Below are 23,977 nucleotides of genomic sequence, written 5' to 3'. Positions count from 1 at the left end.
CATATGTGACATTGGAGATTGAATTCTAGATCTCATGCTTGAGTGACCAATGCTTTATTCAATGTGCTACCTGATACAAGTGTCCCTTGACCTTTATCCCTGAGCCAGACAGTTCCCTTGCCTACTGTCCTCTGAATGTTTCCAGACACTGACTGTATCACATGATACCTGAAATGTTATGACCTTGGAAGTGCAGATGCTGTTGCTGACATGGAGAAAACCTGTCTCAGGTGTGGTGCTTCAGTAGTCTGCTATATATTATGTTTCCCTCTGTGGTGCTCTGTGGGCCATATGTCGGTGTTTCTCAAACCACAAAATAGCCTCTATTCCAGGAAGTGGGTGACATCTCACAGACTGAAACCCTGAGCTTGAGAGGTTGCATAGACTGGACTGACATCAAAAAAAGGTGAATGAGCCCCAGAAAGCATTCCTCTGGAGTTCCTGCCCTGTGCTGGCAGACAGGGAAGCATAGGGCTGACCACCAGCACAAAAAAGAGACTAGCACATCTGGAGTTCTCTTTAAACATAACTGGTCCAAGGTGGCAAGTGGTTCACAGAACCCTGCCCTCTATGTGTGATGACCAGTTTTCTTAGAAGCAGACAGGAAGACAGTCTGTCAATTGTGTCACAGTGAAAACGGTCTCTTTGCCTCATCCCTTATACAGTGGGGACCTGAGAAATAACCGGTGGATGTTCATCACATCAGACAAATGGTTAAGAGCTCATACAACAGTAAGAAATAAATAAACTGTGTGGAGGCCCCTAAGGGTCAAAAAATTGCCCCAAGCTGAAGAGATATCCACCCCCCACCCCCCAACCCCCACACCCTGTCCTAGCCTGTAAGCAAGACACAGGTAGAAACATCACTGCCTCTCTTGTCACCTCTGGAACTCGGGTAGTCTCAGTGCTTTCACTGATCTCAGAAAAGTCCTTGAAATTAGAGGGGGGCCAGATCACTGGGGGGGGGGGGGAGTGTCAGCAGCAGCCCCTGAGCCTGGTGTGGTGACAATAGAGGTGATCAGTTGGAAATTTCTCAAAAGAGCAGCCCCAGGAGATGGCACAATGGGGAAAGCCTTGGACTCAAAAACAACCTCAAACATACAAACAGAAATTCCCTGAAATAGGCTATAAACTTAACCTGTAGAAATCGCTCTAAGAACTGTCTAACACTCTTGTTATCCTACAATCTTGTTAATCACTATTAAACCACTAAAATTAAAAAAATAAAGAAGTGTCTAACTTGTGCTTGCTGAAGAAGGGCATAATTTGAGTTCAGCAGAGGAGGGATATTCAGTCTTTTCACATGAGATGAAAATGCTCAGCAGTCAGTTATAGAATCCATCCCATACAAGTAGGGCACCAAAGTAAAAACCCAGTGGTGAGGGGTAGACATGTAGCTTCCTGGGCCAGTGGGGGGTGGGAGTGGGCGGGAGGGATGGGTCACAGTCCTTTGGTGGTGGGAATGGTGTTTATGTACACTCTTAGCAAAATGTAGACATATAAATCAGTAGTTAATTAATATGAGAGGGGGAAATCAATTGTATGTCTCAAAGTTTCTCAAAAGACAAACTGAATCTTTTTAATATATAGGCTGTGTATTTGATATGCGGACTCTCTCAAAAGCCTAGACCAAGTAGATTAGAAGCTTCCAATAGCACAGCTATATACAAGATACTGGGTACTGTCCAGCAAACCATAACAAAGGGACTTTTCAAAGTTAACCCAATTAACAAATAATGTGATGATAATATTAACTATTGATTGTCTTTTTGAACCCTAAGACAGCAGGAACCTCACATCTTCACTATAGAGCCCCTACTTCCCCCAGTCCTGGAACCCTTGGATAGGGCCCACTTTCCCGTATGCATCTCCCAATCCAAACCAAATAATATTGCATCCGCCGATCACAACCTAACCAAAGCAACGATTGCCACCTCAACATGCTTCACCTCAGACTGTATCCAGAGACTTCACGTGTGGAATGACAACCCTTCAGCTTCATTACTCGGGTGAGATCTTTCCTTTAATAGAACACTCTAATTTCATCTCAGGTAGTTCACTTTCTAACAAAGTCCCATAACCTAGATATACACCAGTTTCTGTGAGAGAGAGCTTATGTGCACACGTATCCATAAACTACTGCAAAATATATACCTGAAAGCAGGACTACACTAGAGTTTGCAGTGAGTACCTCCCTAACACTTCCTCTCCACTATTCCAAGCTTGGGATCCATGATTGCTCAACAAATTGTTTGGCTTCATATGTTAACTCTCTTTTCAATCACCAGGTTCCAGATGCCACCAGGATGCTGGCTAGGCTTCCCTGGATTGAAGACCCCACCAATGCGTCCTGGAGCTCAGCTTCCCCAGAGACACACCCTACTAGGGAAAGAGAGAGGCAGACTGGGGGTATGGACCGACCAGTCAACGCCCATGTTCAGCGGGGAAGCAATTACAGAAGCCAGACCTTCTACCTTCTGCAACCCACAATGACCCTTGTTCCATGCTCCCAGAGGGATAGAGAATGGGAAAGCTACCATGGGAGGGGGTGAGTTATGGGGATTGGGTGTTGGGAATTGTGTGGAGTTGTACCCCTCCTACCTTATGCTTTTGTTCACTAATCCTTTCTTAAATAAAAAATTAAAAAAAAAAAAAAGAATCCATCCCATACATAGCTCAGTGTGTCAGGATGGTTTTTATGTATATCAACTGCCCTGTATCAGAAAAGGAAGAAATTCTATTCTGTCAAACCTAATATTGTAGAAAGCTGCATAGAAAAAAATGAGAAAGATATTCTCAAAGAAATATCATTATAAAATGGCACCTGCAAATCTTATTTCCAACCGTACTGGGAAAGAATCATCTAGAATGTCACTCTGCTCATGGTTCTGATTTGTTAGGTTTCTAATGTGTCACTGTGTAAATATAAGTATCATGCCAACTGCACTGTGGTCAACTGGACCACTATTTTACCTTTTTTTCTTTTTTTAAGCCACCAGTTATTGCTACAGCTCAGTCCCTGTACAACTCCACTGTTCTCAGAGGCCATTTTCCCTTTTTCTTTTCTCTTGATAGAGGGCAAGAGACAGAGATAGAGTAAGAGGGACATTGCAGCCCTGAGCTACTGTTGATGAAGCTCCCCCTCTCCAGGTCCTCCCATGTGGTCACCCAGGGCTTTAAACCTGGTCCTTCATATGGTGAAGAGTATGCTCTACCTGGTGACCTGAATCACTGTCTTCTTAGAGAAAATCACTATGGGAGTGAGTGGCTGGAGTTAGAAGTCACTGCTAAAGTTGGTGGCTGAGTAGTCAGTGGCATATGGACATAGGAAAGAGACAACATTGTTTCAAGTGATCAGTAGAGACCTGTACTATCACACAGAGGTCAGACTGAGTCACAGTTATTTTTCCTACCTCTGATGTCCCCAGCCTATGAGTTTTCTTGGAGGTTGGCTCCCTGGCACTGTACCCATTTATAAACAGTTGGTGTGGGTTACAAAAAATGTTTTCTGGGCTGTCCCAGAAAATGTAGAAGCTAGTCCTGGAACACTGCTGAGTGACCTGGTTGGGGACAGAGCACTGACCTTATTGATTTCATGAGGGACATGAGAACTTGTCTCCTTGAGTCTAGAGATGGAGCTGTGGCACAACCCGCCAATCACAGCCATCAATGTATTGAAGTTCTGGAGCTGGTGGAGCTTCTGTGACACAGAAAACAGATGGAAGCAGAGTCAGTGTCAATGCCAGTTACACAGGTGAGAGGCTCCAGGCTCTTGCATCTCTACACTGGGTGTCTTCCCAGTGCCAGTCAGAGCACGTGCTACTGTCCACTTAACCTCATTAGATGTAACTTCATAGCTGCAGGTGCCAAACTTTGCCAGATAGCACATCTCCGTGTGTTGCAGCTGGTCTGGAGAGCAACGGTTACATCAATGTTTTCTTTTTCTTTTCTTTATATTATTTATTTTAATGAGACAGAGAAGCCAAAGGGGCAGAGAGAAAGTGGAAGAGAACACAGCATCAAAACTTGCTTCAGTGTAGTGGGGGCCAGACTTGAACCTGGGTTGTACATATGACAAAGCAGTGCACTATTCAAGTGAGTTGTTTCACTAGCCCCATCAGTGGTTTCTAAAAGTCACCGAAAGTGTGCATTTAACAAAGATCTCTGGATCCAGACCCGAATTTTTCTAATTCCTCAGATCTGAGGTTGAGTTAGGGGTCTGCACTCTCATATACCTTATATGGTATATAAGCCATATGCATGGTTATATGCATATGGTTATATGCATATAAACCCCAAACTTGCAGAAACACAAAATCTGCACTATCCTGGAGAACTCCATCACTCAGGGCAATCTTGTCTATCTTTCACCCCAAATTGACCAGACTTTCATTTCTGAGGGTGAGGACCTTTACTTTTGTACCCTCCCAGTGGCTGAGGACAGTAACTGGGACAGAGGAGCTAAAATCACCGGGAATTCTAACAAAGGAGCTAGAGTGTATCTGCTTCTCTCTCATCAAAATGAGACAATATACCCAGCCCTTCAATACATCATGGACTCAAAGACTTAAAATAACTTAGGCTAGTGCAGTCCCAGGAAAATGTGAGATTATCTTTTCCTTTGCTGTACATACAACCAGATTTAGGAAAACAATGTTGGCTCATAGGCATCTTTGGAAAAGTGCTCAAGAGCTAAGCAGAACAGTAACTTAACTCCGTCCTGACCTCAGAAGTCACCCTATATAGGCTAGCAGATAGTTAACAGCAAACAGGTCCATGCAGGTGTTGACCAGACCAGTGATGAGAACATCTGGCCCAAAGGTCCCTGAAACGATATGGTCTGACCTGCCAAAGTGACCAAAGGCAGTTCTCAAAATTCAATAAATCCAGGAGCTTTTTTTTTCATAGCTACATTAAGAACTCATTTTAAGTTGATAATTAACATTTTAACATACATTTAAAATATTTTAAATCTAATTTTGATAGAAACAGTGAGACATTGAGGTGGGGGAGATAAGACAGAGACAGCTGCAGCATTGCTTTATCACTCACAAAGCTTTCCTCCTTCAGGTGGGGACTGGGAGCTTGAAGCCAGGTCCTTATGCATTGTAATGGGTTCATTCAACTGGGTGTACCACTGCCTGGCCTTTAATTAACATATTTTATTACTACCAGGGTTATCTCTGGCTTGGTGTCTGTATGACAAATCCTCTGTTTCTCTGTTTTTTGTTTTGTTTTTGTTTTATATAGCGACAGAAATTGAGAGGGAAGTTGGAAGGTTTAGAGATAAAGAGAGACCTGCAGCAGCACTGCTTCACCACTTGTGAAGTTACTCCTTCCCCCCCCCCCCCCCCGCAGTTGGGAATTGGGAGTTTGAACCCTGGTCCTTGCACATGGTTATGTGTGTGCTTTAATGGGTGTGCCACCACCTAGCTCCCCTAAGTTGGTGATTCTGTATGGCCTGAGAATGATATTATAAATATCCAAATGTCCCTCAGCAGAGAAAGTGTCCCCACCTCTGCTCAAGTGGAAAACACATCTGTAATAGACCTGTCTTGGATGGAGGGAAACTGATTTGCCACATAGCCCAGCTCCCAAGTCTGAGCCTGCCACATACCTGGGCCACCTGGATGAACTTGCTGAAGACTTCAGCACGAAGCTGTGGGGTGGGGCGGCTGAGAACCATCAGCTGCACCCACTGGGAGATGCCGTTGCACAGGGCGATGGACCGCTCCATCATGGGGTTCTCCTTCACGGAGCTATTCACCAGGTAATTCTGATAATCTGAGAACTGATGAGAAAGAAACCCAGCAGGACCATCACTCTGGTATTGTAAGACATGCCAAGGGCAAACCAGGGCTGCTCAGTGGGTGGCTAGTAGCTGCTGGGGACAAGGTTCCCAGATCCTGTGCTGTATGTCCTCTACTATGTGACAAGGCTGGTGGGAAGGAAATTCTTTTTTTGATAAGACAGAGAGAAGTTGAGAGGGAAGGGAGAAAGAGATGGAGAGAGAAAGACATACAGCCCTGCTTTATCACTTGTGAAGCTTCCTCCCTGCAGATGGGGATCAGGGAATTGAACTCGGGTCCTTGTACATAGTAATGTATGTGCTATTTTAAATATTATATATTGAAGTAGATACTTGTTCTATCCCCACTTCTTAAAAAATATTATTAGAGACAGGAGAGAAAGTGAAAAATACCATAGCACAAAAGCTTTCTTCAATGAGGTGTGGGCCAGGCTTGAAACGAGGATACACACATGGCAAATCAGTGCACTATCCAAGGGAGCTATTTTGCTAATCCTACCACTGATTTCCCCTCCCTCCCTCCCTTCCCTTCCTTCCTTCCTCTTTCTCTTTTTTTTTTTGGGGGGGGGTCTCCACTGCTGCCAGTGAATTTTTTCCTTTGCTTTCAAACAAAGAGGAATGAGAGAGACAAAGATAAAAGGAGAGACATCACAGTACTGTTTCAGTATGCATGAAGCCTCCCTTAGTGCCATGTACAGATAGTGGTGGGGACTTGAACCTGGGTTCTTGTGTGTGTTAAAGTATGTGCTCTGATGGATGAAGTATCTACTGGCCATGCCTTCCCTCTAAATTATGAAATGTAAAGTATAGAAAATAAATTTCAGCAGTGGTTCCAGCTTGAGGGAAGATAGGGAACAAAGAATCCTTGCACAAGATTCTAATCTCCTTGCTCTTTTGCTGGCTGTTTGTATTTAAGGAAGTTCAGACATAATTATTTTGACTTTCCAAAGTGCTACTGCTACATAAATGTGAAGTAAAACTAAAAGGAGAACCAGGCACAGGCAAGTGGCTCATTCTGTGGAATGCACACATCACCACTCAACAGAAGCTGAGTTCGAACCTCTGGCCACCACATGGGAGTGTCCACAGTGGGAAGCTTCAGAAGCACTGTGTATCTCTCTGTCTTTCACCTTCTCTCCAGAAGAAAGGAAACAAAAAGGCCACTGGGGGTGGTGGAGTTGTATAGGCAACGAGCACAAGTGAAAACCCTGGTGGCAGAAAATCATCATGAACCTCATGTGAAGACCAGTCTTTTCGGCAACCTGAGTGGTGAATGGGGTCTGTGGGAGCTGCTGAGTTCTGCATTTGCTGACTGTGATGCACAGGTGACACTGGTACAACTCCCTGATTGATAGGGAGACAGACTGAGAAAATTGAACTGTCCCATAAGATCTGGCATCGGGTGGGGGTATAGCATAATGGTTAAGCAAAAAGAGAATTTTGTGCTTGAGGCTCTCAAGTCCCAGGTTCAATCCCCCACACCGCCATAAGCCAGTGCTGAGCAGTGCTCTGGTAAAAAAAAAAAAAAATTGTCTAGCATCAGTGATGATGGTAGCTATTGATCCCAGTCAGAGACAATCCTCCTCAAATAGGAGACCCAAACTGAGAGGGAAGACCAAGCGTCTGTATCCAAGTTCTTACAGATGGTTCTGGTGCTGTACCCCAGTTCACCCAGCAACATCTTTTTCTCTTTATTTACTCTCCTCCTCCTCTTTTCCCTTCTCCTCCTTCTTCTTTTGTGGCACCAGGGTTACCTCTGAGGCTGTGTGCCTGAGTAGCTCTACCGCTTCCAGTGGCCATTTTCCCCCTTTTCCTTTTTGATAGATGGTAGGAGAACAGAGAGGTAGAGAAGGAGACAGAAAAAAGGAGAATCCTCTGCAGCATTGTTCTACAGCTCATGAAACTCCCCTGTTGCAGGTTTGGTCCAAAGTCTTGAACCTGGGTCACCCTTTATGCATAGAAATCTATATGCTACACTGAGTACACTACCATGTGGACCTATGTGACATCTGAGGGAAGGGCATAAGAGGCAGTGATGTGTATGCTATGTTGTCTTTCTGTTAGTTCAGGGATACTGTAAGTGTGCCCAGAGGAAGTCTTCTGGGTCCCTGCAGAGACCCTGAGGACCCATGTGGGACATGCAGTGCCAATGAGGAATAAGCTATGACTTTGTCAAGCCATTGGCTTTGAGGATATGAGATGGGCCTTGGGGCTGTTACTTCATAAACTCTAGCTTGCCTGCCTAGCAGATATACTGATGGGGAAAACTTATGAGTTGAATCAAAGACAAGCAAGTTAAGGGAGCCTCGCTGTTCTGCACTACAGATGGGCGGAAAGATGTGTGCAGAGCAAAATGTTCCTTAGACATAAAACAGCATGTTCTTTTTGCCAGCAGGATTGATATTGGGACTCTGTGTCTGCATGATTCCAGTGTGTGTGTGTGTGTGTGTGTGTGTGTGTGTCCTCAAAGTATTTCCACTGAGTGAATGATGCGGTGGGTTGAAGTGGGCATGATGGATAGGAGTGGAGGGAACATGGCAGGTGCAACAAAAGGTTTCAGTGCATTGATTCTTCTTCTTTTTTTTTTTTTTTTAGAGTCTTAAGGGAGTCTAATGGGAAAGCTTCCCAGCACTTGGCATATGTCTGTATGCTTGTGTCTAGAGTTAGGAGATAGCTGGGCAGCTGAGTTTCTGTGCCTAATTATTTTATAAAGACAGAGGCAGAGAAAGGGACCACATCACTGAAGCTTTCTTCAGTGCAGTGGAGGCTGGATTCAAACCTGGGGAAACAAAGGGCAAAGCAGCACACTATCCAAGGAAATTATTTTGCTGGTCCTTCAGTACTTATTTTTAGAAGGATCCCAGGGAAGTTTTGCTTCTGTCCTTTGGGTACGTACCGATATCCTTCGGAAGGACTTGAATTCGAGGTAGGTGAGGTGCTCAGAGAGCTCTTCTGGTTCCAGGTGGTCAAAGAGCAGAGACACTTTCCGTTTCTTGCTGGTGTTTGATTTTATCCTCTGAGTAAGTTTCCTGGACCAATCGCGGGCATTGCTTTTATGTGGAAGTGTAGAAGGGAGACAGTAAGAGAAGGGGGAGAGATTCAACATTTGATTTGTTATTTTTTTCTAGATAGAGACAGAAGTGGTAGAGAAAGAGAGAGAGGGAGGGAGAGGGAGAGAGAGAGGAAAAGAAAGAAAGAGAGAGAGAGAGAACTAGAGAGAGAACAAGAGACCATAGCACTGAAGCTCCCTTTAATGCAATGGCAGCCAGGCTTGAACCTGGGTTGCACACATGCCAAAGCAGCACAGAGCTATTTCACCATCCCTCAACATTTTTTAAAATTTTATTTATTTATTTTTCCTTTTGTTGCCGTTGTCTTTTTATTGTTGTAGTTATTATTGTTGTTGTTATTGATGTCATCATTAGACAGGACAGAGAGAAATGGAGAGGGGAAGGGAAGACAGAGATGGGGAGAGAAAGACACCTGCAGACCTGCTTCACCGCCTGTGAAGCGCCCCCGCAGGTAGGGAGCCGGGGGTTCGAACCAGGATCCTTACACCAGTACTTGCGCTTTGCACCACGTGCGCTTAACCCACTGTGCTACCGCCCGACTCCCCAACATTTGTTTTATAATGCAAGTAAATGCATTAAAAATTCCCTTTAGGAACATACAAAGGAGCACTTGCTTATTTTCTTTCTTTATTATTGAATAGAGATAGTGAGAAATTGAGAGAGGTGGGAGAGATAGAAAGGGAGAGAGCCACTTGCAGCTCTGCTTCACCACTTGTGAAGCTTTCTGCCTGCAAGTGGGGACCAGGGACTTGAACCCTTGTACTTGCACATTGTAATGGGAGCACTTAACCAGGTGCACCACTGCCTAGCCCCTTTGATAATTTTCATTATTGGTCATGGCAATGCATTCATAGAGCTTCCTCAAAATGCTTTTTTTCCCCCCTGTGCTTGCAGCTAGGAAATCTAGTTGGCTCCCAGTGACTCTTTTGAATGTAGCAGGGGGACAGAATGAAGTGCATTTACTCTGAGATTAAAGGAAGGACAGAGTTTTCAGACCCTGCTCATTGGCCCCTTTTCCTGACCTTGGGATGTCTGCACTAGCCATGTTCCCTGTGCGCCTTCATTCTCATCAGGGTGACTGAGGTCCCTGGGAAGATTTCATGCTTAAAGAGCACAGAAAACCACAGAGGAAGTGCCACACTGTGAGGTCATACGGGGCTGTCTGGTGGCGTTTTCCTCTAATATTTCCAGCCATTGAAATGACTGAGGTAATCTGGGTGAAGGTAGAGTGAGTTCCCCCTTCACCCATATGATGTTTTTTTAAATTTTTTTTTTTATAACCAACCCATGTGCTTCTTAGTCAGTTTCAATTTCTTTCACTAAAGAGGGAAAGAGGAACTCTGTTATACTGTTAGTGGGAATGCAAACTGGTGTATCCCCTATGGAAAGCAGTACGGTGTCCCCAAATAAAAAATAAAAATGCTTTATGATCCAGCAACATCACTCCTAGGCTTATATTCAAAGAATGGGAACATGTTGATTCAAAGGGCCATATGCACCTCTATGTTCATAGCTGCATTATTCAAAATAGCTAAGTAGTAGAAGCAGCTTAAATGTTCAACAACAGATGACTGGATAAAGAAGTTATGAAATGCACACTCAATGTAATAAATGCTATTCTACAATTTAAAAAGATGATTATGTATCAACTTCTTTCATTAAGGAAGCAAAGACAAACAGCCATTTTTAGTGTCATAAGTTGCAGATCTTAGTTTCCCAAAGTGGTCTTCCTGAGAACCCCATGTCTTGATGAAGGGTCCTGTGCTCAAAGGAGTTTCAGGAAATGCTGCTAATTTGGTTATTTCCTGTGGCCGACATGTATGTTCCAGGCTTTGAGATTCTCTGTCTGCAAAAAGTGAGCTGAACTTGTCATTCCTCAAGTATGTCTAGTCAGCAGATTAATCACAGGATGATGGCCTATGAAAACACTGGGGGAAGCCAGTGGTTAGTGGGGATCATGTTGGAACAAGTAGCTCTGGGCTTACGAATTTTCTTTGGCTTCAAAATGAGGATGTTATTCTTTGAAAATAACCATATTTCACATTTTATGACTCTTTTATTTAATATTTTATTTTAATGAGAGTGATAAACAAAGAGGCACATAGAGAGAGTTGAGACCAGAGCACTACTCAGCACTGGCTTATGGTGGTGCTGGGGATTGAATTTGAGACCTTCGGTGCAGTGCCTGAAGCATGAAAATCTTTTTTTATAACCATTATGTTTTCTCCTCAGCCCAGATTTTATGATTTTAAGCAAAGAAACAGAGAAAATCCAGCATAATGAGTAGAATTACTGAGGAAAATGTAATGTGACTTAGTAATACATCTCAAATGGCTACAGCACAGGGCACTAACTGCAACGAGGGCCTCTGGATCCAGCTTCAACTCTGCTACCTGCTTAGCTTGTGTGACCTCACATGCAGCACAGACTTGCTGAGTCTCCATGTCATAGGATGCTGGATAAAAAGATGTACAGACTATATTCCAGTTCTAGAAGTCACTACCCTCAAGTTCTGCGCTATTCTGAAAGAATGTACCACATCATGAAAACCTTAGTATACAACATTGTACCTGCCTTCTTTGTACCTACATTGAGCTGACCCATCTCAAATGTAAGAAAATCTAGGGGAGAGGTTGGGGGGAGGTGCTTTGGGATCCTGGTGCAAGATCCTGGCGGAAAGGGACCTAGGTCAGGGGTGGAAGTGTTCTGCAGATACCTATCATGTAATGAGAAATTGTACTCGTGTCAACAACTGTAGTGTAAACTATCAATCCCTCAGTGAAATGATAAAAAAGAAAAAAATGTTCCTGAGGAGACAGGTGGTGGCTTATCCAGTAAAGCATACATGTGACCGGGATCTGAGTTCAAGTCTTTGTTCCCTACTTGGAGAGGGGAAGCTTCATGAATGGTGGAACAGTGCTGCAGATGTCTCTGCTGTTTCCCTCTCCCTATCTCTGTCTCACAACTTTTATCAAAAAAATTAAAATGGCCACCAGGTGTGGTGAAGTTATGCCAAGTTCCAGTGATAGCTCTACAGTTCTGGAAGTCTTGGTATCTCACAGACATCCATGTATGGCCTAAACCCTTGCTCAAGAGACACTGTGCAACAACCTCTCCCTGACTTACCTTTGAAGCTACACAGATTTAGTCATTATGCTTTCAGTTTTTCATGATCTGAATTAATTTTAATCAGTCACTTGTTACTTGATTTCATTTTGAATGGGTTTATTTTATTATATTTATTTTCTGTCCTGTGCTTGGCTATTAGTCACCCATAGCAGCTTTCTCTACTGGAGGAGCAGAAGCTTCCTAGTTAAATGTCAAGCTTCTCCCACTGCTGAAACTGCTGAAGCTGCCTACCTGGAGGGGTTGGGGGGTAGGGGTGGGAGGTTTCGGGATGGAAGGAAGCAGCAGAGCCAGACCTAGCTGAGCAGCCTCAGTGTCTGAAGGGTAGGAATGGGTTTCAGAAAATGAGTTACAAACCTTGACACTCACATTTGGGTTGTGTCAATCAGGTGGCAGTGTACCTCCTCCCCATGGACTTTCACCAGTTCCTGAAATTCCTCCATAGTGTTAGTCAAGCTGGCATCCATTTTAAACATGATCCAGAACTCTGTTATCCAGTATCTGCAGGCAGGGGGTAAAAAACACAGCTTCATACTGAAGCAAAGACTCATACTGTGGTGTGTTCTGCCCACAAAAAGACCTCAGAGAGAGACTGGTTTGGGTGGGTGAGATAGCTTGCTTGGATAATGTCTTGCTTTGCCATGTGGAGACATAGGTTCAAGCCTAGCCTGCACCTCAATGAAGGAGCCTTTGATGCTGTGGTCTCTTTCACTTTCTCTCTGCCTTTGTTTCTGTTTCTAGTTTTTTTTTAAAAAAAGACAGAGACTAGTTTGTCCTCCTATATTCTATATTCTCAGGGATGTATAAAATATACTCTATTTACTTCCCTCACTCACTCCAAAGCTAACCTTATCAAAGCAAGGACTGCAAAAGTTGAATAAGGGTAAAAGACTGGCATACTTTAATGATGACTCTAGTAACGATCAGGTCCATCAACTGGGTCCCTATTCGGGGAGTCCTGAGATTCCCAAACAGACATGATGGGCCTAGACCTCAAATAAATCCTTCTCTCCATTGTTACTAGTCATCTCTATCAGGAACAACACAATGGACCCCTTTGTGGGCCCCCCATAGGACCTTGCTCTCAATTTGGATCAACAATGATAGAATGTTCCATCCTCCGAAGGGAAGATGGACAACATACTCTGTGCTACACCTGAGGAAGATGGGTCCTGATATTGGGGCAGCTAGGAACATTTCTACTCATGACCACAGAATGTGAGCTCAGATCTACAGGAATGCAGAGGTCACATAGTCTCCTAAGCTGAATATGGGCCCCAGATCAGATCAAATCAATGGGGTTTAGAGTCAACAATATCTATACACCTTTCCCATATTTGGGAGTTACTCTCTTCCCTGATCCAGCTTTCTGGGCCTTTTTCCAGCTATGACATCGTCTCCCTAGACAATAACTTGGATTCACCTGCATATCAGATTTCAGGCTCAGGGAAAAAAAAAAAAACTAGTATAGCCACAGGCCCTATGGAATATAATTAAAATATGCCTACTAGCTATCTACAAAACGGAGACACCTCCCCCCCCCCCACTCCACTCTTCATCTGCACTATTCCAGCCTTTAGGTTCATCATTAGTCAACAATTTGTTTGGCTTTATATGTTAACTCTCTTTCCAGCCACCAGGTTCCAGATGCTAGCATGATGCTAACCAGACTTCCCTGGACAGACAACCCCACCAATATGTCCTGGAGCTCCTATTCCCCAGAACCCTGCCCCACTAGGGAAAGAGAAAGACAGGCTGGGAGTATGGATCAACATGTCAACACCCATGTTCAGCGGGGAAGCAATTACAGAAGCCAGACCTTCCACCTTCTGCATCCCACAATGACCTTAGGTCCAAACTCCCAGAGGGTTAAAAAATAGGAAAGCTATCAAGGGAGGGGATGGGATATGGAGTTCTGGTGGTAGGAATTGTGTGGAGTTGTACCCCTCTTATCCTATGATTTTGTCAGTGTTTCCTTTTTATAAATAAATATACATATATATATTTTTTCTATTTAAAGGATTCAAGAGGCCTTGGAGTTAGTTTAATGGTTATGCAAATTGATTTTGAAGCCAGAGATTCTCAAGTTCCAGGTTCAATCTCTGACAACATCATAAGCCAGAGCTGAGCAATGTCCAAATATAGTAAAGAGTTAGAGAGCTCTTTGCTTCTCTGTACACTAAACACTTTGCTAGTACAAGGTATGTCACAATTAAGGGAGCCAGGATAAAATCTGGGCACAGTCATATATACTGGAGAGAGCTATAAAGGTTAAGAAGTAGATAAACCAAATGTCTAGAGATGGGACAATGGATCCACAAACTGTACTTCAACAGAAACAGATTGTCATCTGTCCTTTAAAAAAAGGATTATAGGGGGCCAGGGAGATGGCTTACTCAGTGGAGTGCACACTTACCATGTGCAATGACCCAGATATGAGGACCAAGTCACCACATGGGATCACCTGCCTAAGGGAAGCTTCACTCACAATCAGTGAAACAGTTCAGTAGTGTTTTTCCTTCCCTCTGTCTCTCTCATTCTTTCAGTCTCTCAGCCTCTATCTTTGAATAAAACAAAAGAAAGTCCACTGGGACCAGAGTAATTGTGTAGAAGTGGGGTGCTACCAATAATCTTGGTGGCCAAAAAAATTACAGAGGCATTAATTATCAGAGGTGATTTTATATAATGTAAGTTTAAGGGAAAAATAAAAGTTATAGACTACTTCATATGAATACTTTTATCTCAGCTATGCTTTTCCCCCCCTAATCCCTGTGGAGATAATATAAGGGTTATACAAAAAGACAGTCTGAATTTCCAAAGTTCAAGGCTCAATCCCTTGTACTACCATAAGCCAGAGCTGAGAAGTGCTCAGGTGCAAAAATAAATAAATTAATAAACAAACAAATACAAAGGAGATTTTAAAGAAGTTAAACAGGTATGCTTATTTCTTTTTTTATTTTTATTTATTTCTTTCCCCTTTTGTTGCCCTTGTCTTTTTTTTTTTATTGTTGTAGTTATTATTGTTGTTATTGATGTTGTCGTTGTTAGGACAGAGAGAAATGGAGAGAGGAGGGCAAGACAGAGAAGGTGAGAGAAAGATAGACACCTGCAGACCTGCTTCACTGCTTGTGGAGCGACTCCCCTGCAGGTGGGAAGCCGGGGCTTGAACCAGATCCTTACGCTGGACCTTGCACTTGGCACCACATGCACTTAACCTGCTGCGCTACCGCCCGACTCTCAGTTATGCTTACTTCTATAGTCATAGTATTTTCTGTATTTTCACAGTGTTCTGTAACATGGGGTATTACTGTTATAATAATTAATAAAACTGGCAGCCTAAAGGTGGAGCAGTGGCTCGAGTATTGTATTTAAAAGCATGAATTCCCAAGTTCAATTCGTGGAATTGTATGTGTCAGAGTGATGTTTTAGTTCTCTCCCTCATGTTAATAAATCTTATCTACCTACCTGTCTGTCTGTCTGTCTGTCTATCTAATGGAACACTGCTCAGCTCTGGCTGGAGGTAGAGTTGGGAATTGAACTGGGACCCCTGCTGCTTCAGGCATGAAAGGGTTTTTTGCATAACCATTATGGTATCTCCCCAACCCAAACATCTTTTTTCAAACAGAATAAAAATGAACAAGATAACAAAGAGTGCCTCTGTGATCTCTGCACTTTTCCCTTATGTCAAATGATATTGAAATGCTAGGAGACTGAAGAAAACATTGATATTAAGTATTAAACTTGAGCATACCAAGGAAAAACCAGACTGTGTTTTTGAATTTATAGAACATGGGCTTTTTAGAGGTGGAGATGTTCTGCAGATGGTCAGGAAGATTACAAAGCAGGGAGAGTCAAGAAAGAGCTATTGTCCCTCACTTCAGTCTTTTATTTCACCACACTTCATGGAGTTCCTGGCAAATGCAGAAAACTTACCTTACAAAATAGCAGATCTTCAGACAAAGCCCTGGTGAATTTTTTGCCAAGGCATCCTTATAAGTAAGGCTGTGGTTAAGGAAAATGGAAGTCTCTACTGCAGAAACCATACAATCTCTTATATTTGGAAGTATTTGCTAAAAGTACTCACCCCCTCCTTTACACACACACACACACACACACACACACACACACACACACACACACACACACTGCTTTTTCTTTCTTCCTTTTTTTTTTTTTGTCACTAGGGTTATCTCTGGGGCTTGGTACCTGCATGACTCCACTGCTCCTGGTGGCCTTTTTTTTTTTTTCCTAACTCATGGGTGGAGAATGTCTAACCTTTAAGTCATTTATGGCACTTGAAATCATTGTCCTGCCAAGGCAACTTCAGGTGGGACTTAAAATTCAATAAATCCAGGAGCCTTATTCATAGCAACATTCAGTGCTCATGTTTAAGTTGATTATTTTGTATGATCCTGTAATTATGTTTTCAATGACAGTGTTTTAATATTTAATATTTATATTAATTTGATAGAGAAAGAAATTGAGAGAGGAGGGGGAAACAGAAGGAAAGAGACACCTACAGCACAACTTCACCACTTGTAAACTTAACCCCCTATAGGTGGGAACCAGGGGCTTGAACCTGGGTCCTCACAAATAATAATATGTATACTCTACCTAGAAAAATAGTTCACTGAGATAGTATAATGCTTTGTCATGTGCACAACCCAGGTTTGAGCACCACCCTGATTGTGCTGCCACCTGATCCCACAAAGTGTCTTTTTCCTTTCTACCAGGGTTATTACTGGGGCCCAGTGCCTGTATGATTCCACTGCTTCTGGTCTTTTTTTTTTTTTTTTTTTTTAAGGTAGTGTGTGAAAGAGAGGGAGAGGGAGAGAAAAAGAGAGTCACTTCAGCACTGCCCCACTGCTCATGAAGCTTCTTCCCTGCAGGTGCTCCCATGTGTTGGCATGAGGCTCGAAGCCAGGTCCTTGAGTATGGTAACATGTACTCCGCCAGCTGAGCTACCTGCCAACTCCCATTTTGCAGACTTGCTTCTAGAAAAGTGACTTCAGAGGTACTGGATGGGTAGCAGGGTGAGGCCATATTGATGAGAGGCCCAGGGCAGAGCCCATAGGGCAGGAAGGCAGGGAGCAGAGAGACAAGACCACATGGGAGTCATTTCTGAAACAGAAACCCAGGGGCCTTTGGAGGAGGTAAAAGTCAGTGGGGAATCAAGAGTACTGAAATTAGACTAGCTGTAGTCCAGTGCAGCAGAGCCAAGGATTCTGGGAGAAGGGGGGGGCAAGGAGGGCTTAGGGACTCAGTGAAAGATGATGGTGGAAGAGAACAAGTTGGTGGTGGGAGTGGAGTGCTGACACCTGTCACAGGGAAATCAACTATACTGTGATAACAACTGCCTTGTAAATTATTATTTCCTCCCAACAAATTGATTTAAGGTGTCGGGGGGGGGGGCAGGGAGGAGTGTTTCTGATGTCACACCATCATTAATTAGAACTGCAAGTGAATCTACAGGCATTGGAGCAGAATGAACAGGGGCTGTACTAGCCCAGGCTGGGTGTGATAGGCTGTAACAGATAGATGAAAGTGACATGTCTTCAGAACAAAGTTCTAAGCCAGCCTTTTCAAACATTTTAAATGTTCAATACATGGTTTGAGGGTAGGGGTAGATAGCATAATGGTTATGCAAAGAGGTTGCTATGCCTGAGGCTCCCAAGTCCCAGGTTCAATCCTCCCCTCCCCTGACATACACACACACCACAAGCCAGAGCTGAATAGTTATCTGGTGTTAAAAAAAAAAAAAAAAATATATATATATATATATATATATATATATATATATATATATATATATATGGTGAGCAATAGACTTGAAAACTGTGAGTGCAGAGGGATGGTGGTGGGAATTCTGGTGAGAAATAGCCCCAAGAAGGACACATGATGAGAAGACAGACAAGTGTGGTCTGGGAGATAGTGCAGTGGTTGGAGTACGAAACTCTCAGGCATGAGGTCCTGAGTTCCAGCCTCTGCATCACAGAGTTATTCTGGTTCTCTCTCCTCTCCAAAAGGAAAAATAAATTAAACAAATTTAATACAGTAAAAAAGATATTCCTGTATATCAGAGGTAGTCAGAGGAGAGACCAGAAGGGTTGAGGGAGAGACAGCCGGACTTGTGCAGGGGGTCCTGAGTGGAGTCCCAGAAGGGGAAAGCTTGGAGACTTGTGAGTACTCTCATATGCTGACACAGGTAGAAACCTTACGAGGAGGCTGTGACAAGGTGGTCACTGGTAACAACAGCAGAAAGTCTGAGAGCAGAGCTGAGGACTATAGTAAACAAAGCAGAGGAGTTTAGAGATAAGAGACAGTGTATGTTTTATCACTGAATGTAGCATACAGTTTTGTATACCAGGGGCTATCAAGTGGCTCGCCTGGTAGAGCACACATGTTACCATACTCAATGACCAGGATTTTAGTCCCATCACCACATGGGAGTGTCCGTAAGTGGGGAACTTCATTAGCTATACTTCAGTGTCTCTCCTCTGTTGCTCATTACCTCTGTCTCTCACCCTCTATCAAAAAGAAAAAAGCATGGTCACAAGGAATGGTAGAGCTGTGCAGGCACTGAAATCCAGTGATCACCCCAGTGGCAAAAGCAGGGGGCAGGGCAGATGGTGGTGCACCCATCTGAGCACATGTGTTACAGTGCATAAGGACCCAGCTTAAAGGCCCTGGTCTTCACCTATAGGGAGAAAACATATTGATGTGGTAAAGCAGGGCTGCAGATGTCTCTCTCCCTCTCTATCTCCCCCTTCCCTCTCAATTTCTGTCTTTAGCATAAATCTCTTTAAAAAGGGGGGGTGGTAGTGGTGATGATGATAAAAAGGAAGAAAGTGGTAAGGGGTTAGCAGAGCTACCGTCATGACTCAGTGCCAGAAACCTGGGCTCTGGGTGCTAAACAGTCTCACCCCACCTCCAGCCCTTTCTCTCAAGGTCACACCAGCAGGGGAGCCCACACCTACAGAGTCCACAAGCCCCTGAACCAGAGCCTTGCCTGTAAAGAGGCCACCAGAGCAGCAAGGGGCTTCCTTCCACACAGTGATGTGTGTGTAGGGGGAAGGCTTGGGGAGAGGTGGATGGATGTGACAGGAAAGCCAGAAAGCCTTGCATCACTTGAGTCAGGTGGGCCCCCGGTCCCTTTGCACAAGATGACATATGAAATTTAATGCGCAGGGAGATTTACTTTTTTTTTTAATTTAGCAAAAGAAGTAAAAAATAAATAAATAAATTCCACCATGCTGATTTCTTTGACTACCTCCCAGAGCCAAGTGGCCATCAGTAAGGTTTCCTCTGAGGTCAAGGAGGTCGTGCAGTGAATGAAGCACTGGACTCTAAAGGGTGAGGTCCTGAGTTTGATTCCCAGCATCACATGTGCCAGAGTTATGCTATGGTTCTCTTATTTCACATTAATAAATCTTTAAAAACTGATTAATATTGGGGCCAGACAGTGGCACATCTGGTAAAGCACATGTAACCATTCACTAACCCCTAATTCATCACCTACAATAGGGGGACATCATAAGTGGTGAAATAGTGTCGCACATATCTTCCTCTCTCCCTTTATCTCCCCATCTCCTATTAATTTCTCTCTGTCCTATAAAACAAAAGGAAAAAAATGTGTTGATGGGAGCAGTGAACTCATTGTGAAGGCACTAAGCCCCAGTAACAATCCTGATGGCATTAAAACAAAAATTACTACTATTGTTCCACTCAAAAGAGGACAGACACCACATAGCCCCCCAAAGACACAAGAAGCCACTGACTGTTCATAGTCATTTCAAATCTTGAAGACTGGAAGTGACTGTCAATGTGCAAGACTCAAATACAGGTTCAATCTCTGGCACCACCACCAGCCAGATCTGAGCAGTGCTCTGGTCTCTCCATCCACCTCTCTCTCTCTCTTTTCCCTTCCTCCCTACTCCTTCTCCCTATCCCTCCCCCCTTTCTCTTTTCTCATTAAAATACAACAAATTAAAGCAAAAACCAAACAAGACACCCTGGAAGGCACCCTATGGTGCACCTGCAGTGGCTGGTCTGAGTCAAGGATATAGGGAGATGACTTTCTGGAGCAGCTCCGCAGAGGAGATAATGATGCGGTGCATGGTCAGCATGACTTGCAACAGCTGGTTGCTTCGACACAGGTTTCCATCTGCATCTGAAAACACAAAGCAGGTTGGAGTGAGGACCAGAGAGCAGACAGTCCCTACAGGGAGATGTACCAGCAAGACTATGACCTGGGAGGGAGACCAGAGTGGGGCTAGCCACTGCTGATCCCACCATCAAGCCCCTCCCACCCAGCTGTGCTTTGTTTCTCCTGCTGCATCTTCCCTTCTTCCCCAAGTCTCTTTGGGGGGCCATGAACCAGAGGTGGCAGAATCTCAGGCAAGGACCCAAGAAGTGTGAGGCCTGTGGGGGACAGAGAACAAAAGGGGGTGAGTACTCTCCAGGATCAGAGTGGAGAAAAGTTATAGTTTAAATCAATGCCAGTTAAAATAATCTATTTATTTGTTTGTATGTTTTTCAAGATAGTCTTTTATTAAGGAGAGAGAGAATAAACCAGAGCATCACTTTGACACATGTGATGCTGAGTACTGAACTCAGGACTTCATACCTGAGAATCCAATACTTTACCCACTGCACAGCCACCCAGGTCACCATGTATTCCTTCATTTTACCAGAGCTCAGCTCTAGTTTATAGTGGTCCTGGTGACTGAGTCTGGGACCTTGGAGCCTCTCAGCTTGGCCCCTAAAATATCTTTATCTTATGTAAAGCTGACTAGATAAAGATACACAAACTTGTTTGACCATATGCACCATAGAAAAGACAGAAAAATCAAATGATTCCAGAAAGTTGTTTGTTACCAACAATCCACGTTCCTCATCAGACTGTATGGTAGCAATTACTATACTTCATGGATTCAGAATTGAGTGTAAGAGACTTTGGATATCTTCTCTTTCAGCCTTCTATTGAATAGCAGGGTAAGTAGCTATCTAGTCTTTACTTCCAAGGAGAAGCTATGATGTCCTTCCTTCCCTAACCTCCCTCCCTGAGAGAAGCCAGAACGTTACTCTGGCACACACAATGCCAGGGTGAACTCAGGACTTCCTGCTTGATAATCAAACACTTTGTCCACCACCTCTTCGGTCCACAGTAATCTAAGATCTAAAGTTACTGTACTGAAGCTGCTCATAGAGCAGAATGGAGGAGAGACTGCATCCAAGCAAAACCACATACACAACTCTGGATGCATAACAATGTAATAAGGTTTCCAAAGAAGTAAGACCTACTTTACGTGATGACTCTTTGTTCTCATTAAATCATGTCTGAGGGAATACAAAGACACAATTATCTGCAAATAAGTGTACTCTTTTGTATCATTTTGTTTTGTTTCTTAGTGTAAACAGTTGCACCCTGGGCAGGAAGTGTCTGAAGAAAGAACAAGTATGTGCTGAACTCTCATAGCTTTTCCCACCAAAAGAGCTCAATGTATATTAGATATCACTTTAACAGTGTTGTTATCTTCAGTACTTCAGGAAGAGAATAGTGAGTAGAAAGCAAGCACTTTGCTAGGTATGGCCCTTATTTCACAGGGCACGTATGGGAAAACTGGCCAGTTAACAACCAGCAGTGACAGCAAGAGTTTAAAGAGCCTGTCTCTTTCATATCTGCCCAAGTGGTAGTCAGAGGCTTGAAGCAGGGTCCTTGGGCATAGCTCTTTACCAGGTGAGCCATCTCCCAGCCCCCTAATATCTTTTTATTTGCTATATCTTTTATTTATTATTTATTATTGCCACCAAGGTGATTGCTGGGTCTAGGTGCCTGCAGTGACAAATCCACAGCTCCCAGTAGTCATTTTATTCTTTTTGATAGGGCAGAGAAAAATTGAGAGGGGAGAGAGAGAAAGAAAAAAAAAGAGTGAGCGTATGATACCTGTAGCACTGCTTTACCATTCACGAACTTCCTCCCTACTGGTAAGGAACAGAGGGCTCAAACCTAGGTCCTTGGCATAGGGACATGTGGGCTCAACCAGATGCACTACCACCTATCCTGGGGGACATGACTACTGGACAATAGGCAAGCGTCAACTTAAGCATGATCTGGAATTTCAAACTCTGCAACAGGCCTTTTAGCAGGGCTCCCCCCAACCCTGCAAGATTTATTTATTGTGGAGGATGGGGGACATCACTTGGGCATATCTGACACCAGGAATCAAACTCAGGAACTCATGTTTGACAATCCAACACTTGATCCACTGTGCCACCTTCTAGGTCACTAAGCAGAGTCTTAACCAAGTAAGGAAGAGGCTGGTCAGACTCCCCAATTCTCTCTGCTCTCCCTTCACTCCCTGGAGGGTGATGACAGGTGGAACAAGGTCTGAAACACAGAGAAGAGAGAAATGGCTATTTGCACTTGAGTAAGTAAAAGGGCATATAAGACAGGCTTCTTTTGACTTCCTGCCAGTCTGGGAGATGTGGTAAAACAGATGTCTATGCTCCCTCCCTGGCACTGTGATCTGGATTCTCATTCCTCCTAGGCCAGAGAGGTAGAGCAGGAGGCATGCGGACACTCTCGGATCACACAACATCTGGGGGCACATGTCCATGAATGTGCAGAACACACCATGTACAGGTCATCCCTGGAGTGAATCAGGAACTGTGGAACCACAATCTCTCCAGCAAAGACTCCCCAAGAGCAACATTTCCTGCATCTGTCTCTCCCAGGATCAGTCACCAGAGTCACCTGGATTGAACATCTGATTGTATAGCTCCATGCAGTACTATGCACCACAAGATTAATTCTTTTCTTTTCTTTATTATTTAAAAGAGACAGAAGAAAGGCCAGAGTAGAATTTTGGCATATGTGATGATAGGAATTGAACTTGGGATCTCATGTTTAGAAGCCCAAAGTTCTGCCACTGTGAACCACCAGCTCTGCCCTGGGATGGAAATATCCTTCTTCCCCTTCAACTTCCTCCTCCTCCTTCAGGCAGAAAGGCAGAGAGGTAGAGGTAGAGAAAGCAGAAGAGACCACAGTGCTGAAGCTTCCTTCAATGAAGTGGGGGCTGTGCTAGAAGCTGGGTCACACACATGGCAAAGCAGCATACTACCCAAGTGAGCTATTTCACCAGCTTGTAGTTCTTTTCCAAAGATGTATTTATTAATAATAGAGAGTAAACTTGCATACCAGAGCATCACTCTGGCACATGTGATGCCAGGGATCAAACTTAGGACCTCATGCTTGAGACTCTGACACTTTAGTTACTGCACTCCCTTTGGGCCACTCAAAAGTTGAATTTTAAGGCTGAGGAAACTAAGGCACCATGCCTTGGTCAACTGGGCAAGTAAGTGGAGGCTCCTGGACAGAAAAGGCAGCTGGCTCCCAATGCAGTGCTTCCTTCTGGGTAGCTGAAGTCACAGATGGTCGTCAGTCACAGATTGCTCACTGGAGATAATGACCTCTATATTTTTGGATGACCGACTATGGCCTATGAAAGTGTAACCAAGTGTGTGAATTGCCTAATGTGAAAAAAGAGCTTTTAGCTGAGCTGCTTCTGTGAAGCCAGACAGCCAGTTTCCTTGGGGATTGAAGCCTTGGCCCAGCCCTGTCAGATCTGAGGAATTCTGAGGGAATTTGTCCTCTTCAGTTGTGAGGATGGGACATAGCTCTGGGAGGAGGAAGTGGGCTGTCACTACCATACTAATAACTAAGGAGCAGTGGCCCAAGAGGTGATGCAGTGATTAGAGCACTGGACTTAGAAGGATGAGGTCCAGAGTTCAACCCCTGCCATCCCATGTGCCAAAGTGACTCTCTGCTTCTCTCTCTCCGTCTCCCTTGTATTAATAAATAAATAAACCATTATACAATGGAAAATCAACAGGTGAGGAGTGACAGATCCTGAACAGATGGACTACCTGCCCCAGACACAAACACAAGAGTTAACTCAGTGATCTTTCC

The 23,977-nt window shown here is 43.9% G+C and overlaps 1 protein-coding gene across 2 annotated transcripts in view; it reads right to left on the bottom strand.

Moving 5' to 3' along the window:
* The window catches only part of RASGRP1 (RAS guanyl releasing protein 1), an 80,426-nt gene that overhangs the window by 22,165 nt on the left and 34,284 nt on the right, over positions 1–23,977 (bottom strand). For both annotated transcript variants that reach the window (XM_060175157.1, XM_007528912.3), the window contains exons 3-8: positions 20,071–20,176; positions 15,940–16,002; positions 12,376–12,507; positions 8,706–8,859; positions 5,618–5,791; positions 3,584–3,700 (exon numbers count right to left, since the gene is read on the bottom strand). In XM_060175157.1, the coding sequence (XP_060031140.1) occupies positions 3,584–3,700; positions 5,618–5,791; positions 8,706–8,859; positions 12,376–12,507; positions 15,940–16,002; positions 20,071–20,176 (746 nt within the window). The remainder of the gene's footprint in view (positions 1–3,583; positions 3,701–5,617; positions 5,792–8,705; positions 8,860–12,375; positions 12,508–15,939; positions 16,003–20,070; positions 20,177–23,977) is intronic.

Source organism: Erinaceus europaeus, chromosome 16, assembly GCF_950295315.1.
Source record: "Erinaceus europaeus chromosome 16, mEriEur2.1, whole genome shotgun sequence".
Taxonomy (NCBI): Eukaryota; Metazoa; Chordata; class Mammalia; order Eulipotyphla; family Erinaceidae; genus Erinaceus; species Erinaceus europaeus.
This window is presented reverse-complemented; position numbering and strand designations above follow the sequence as displayed.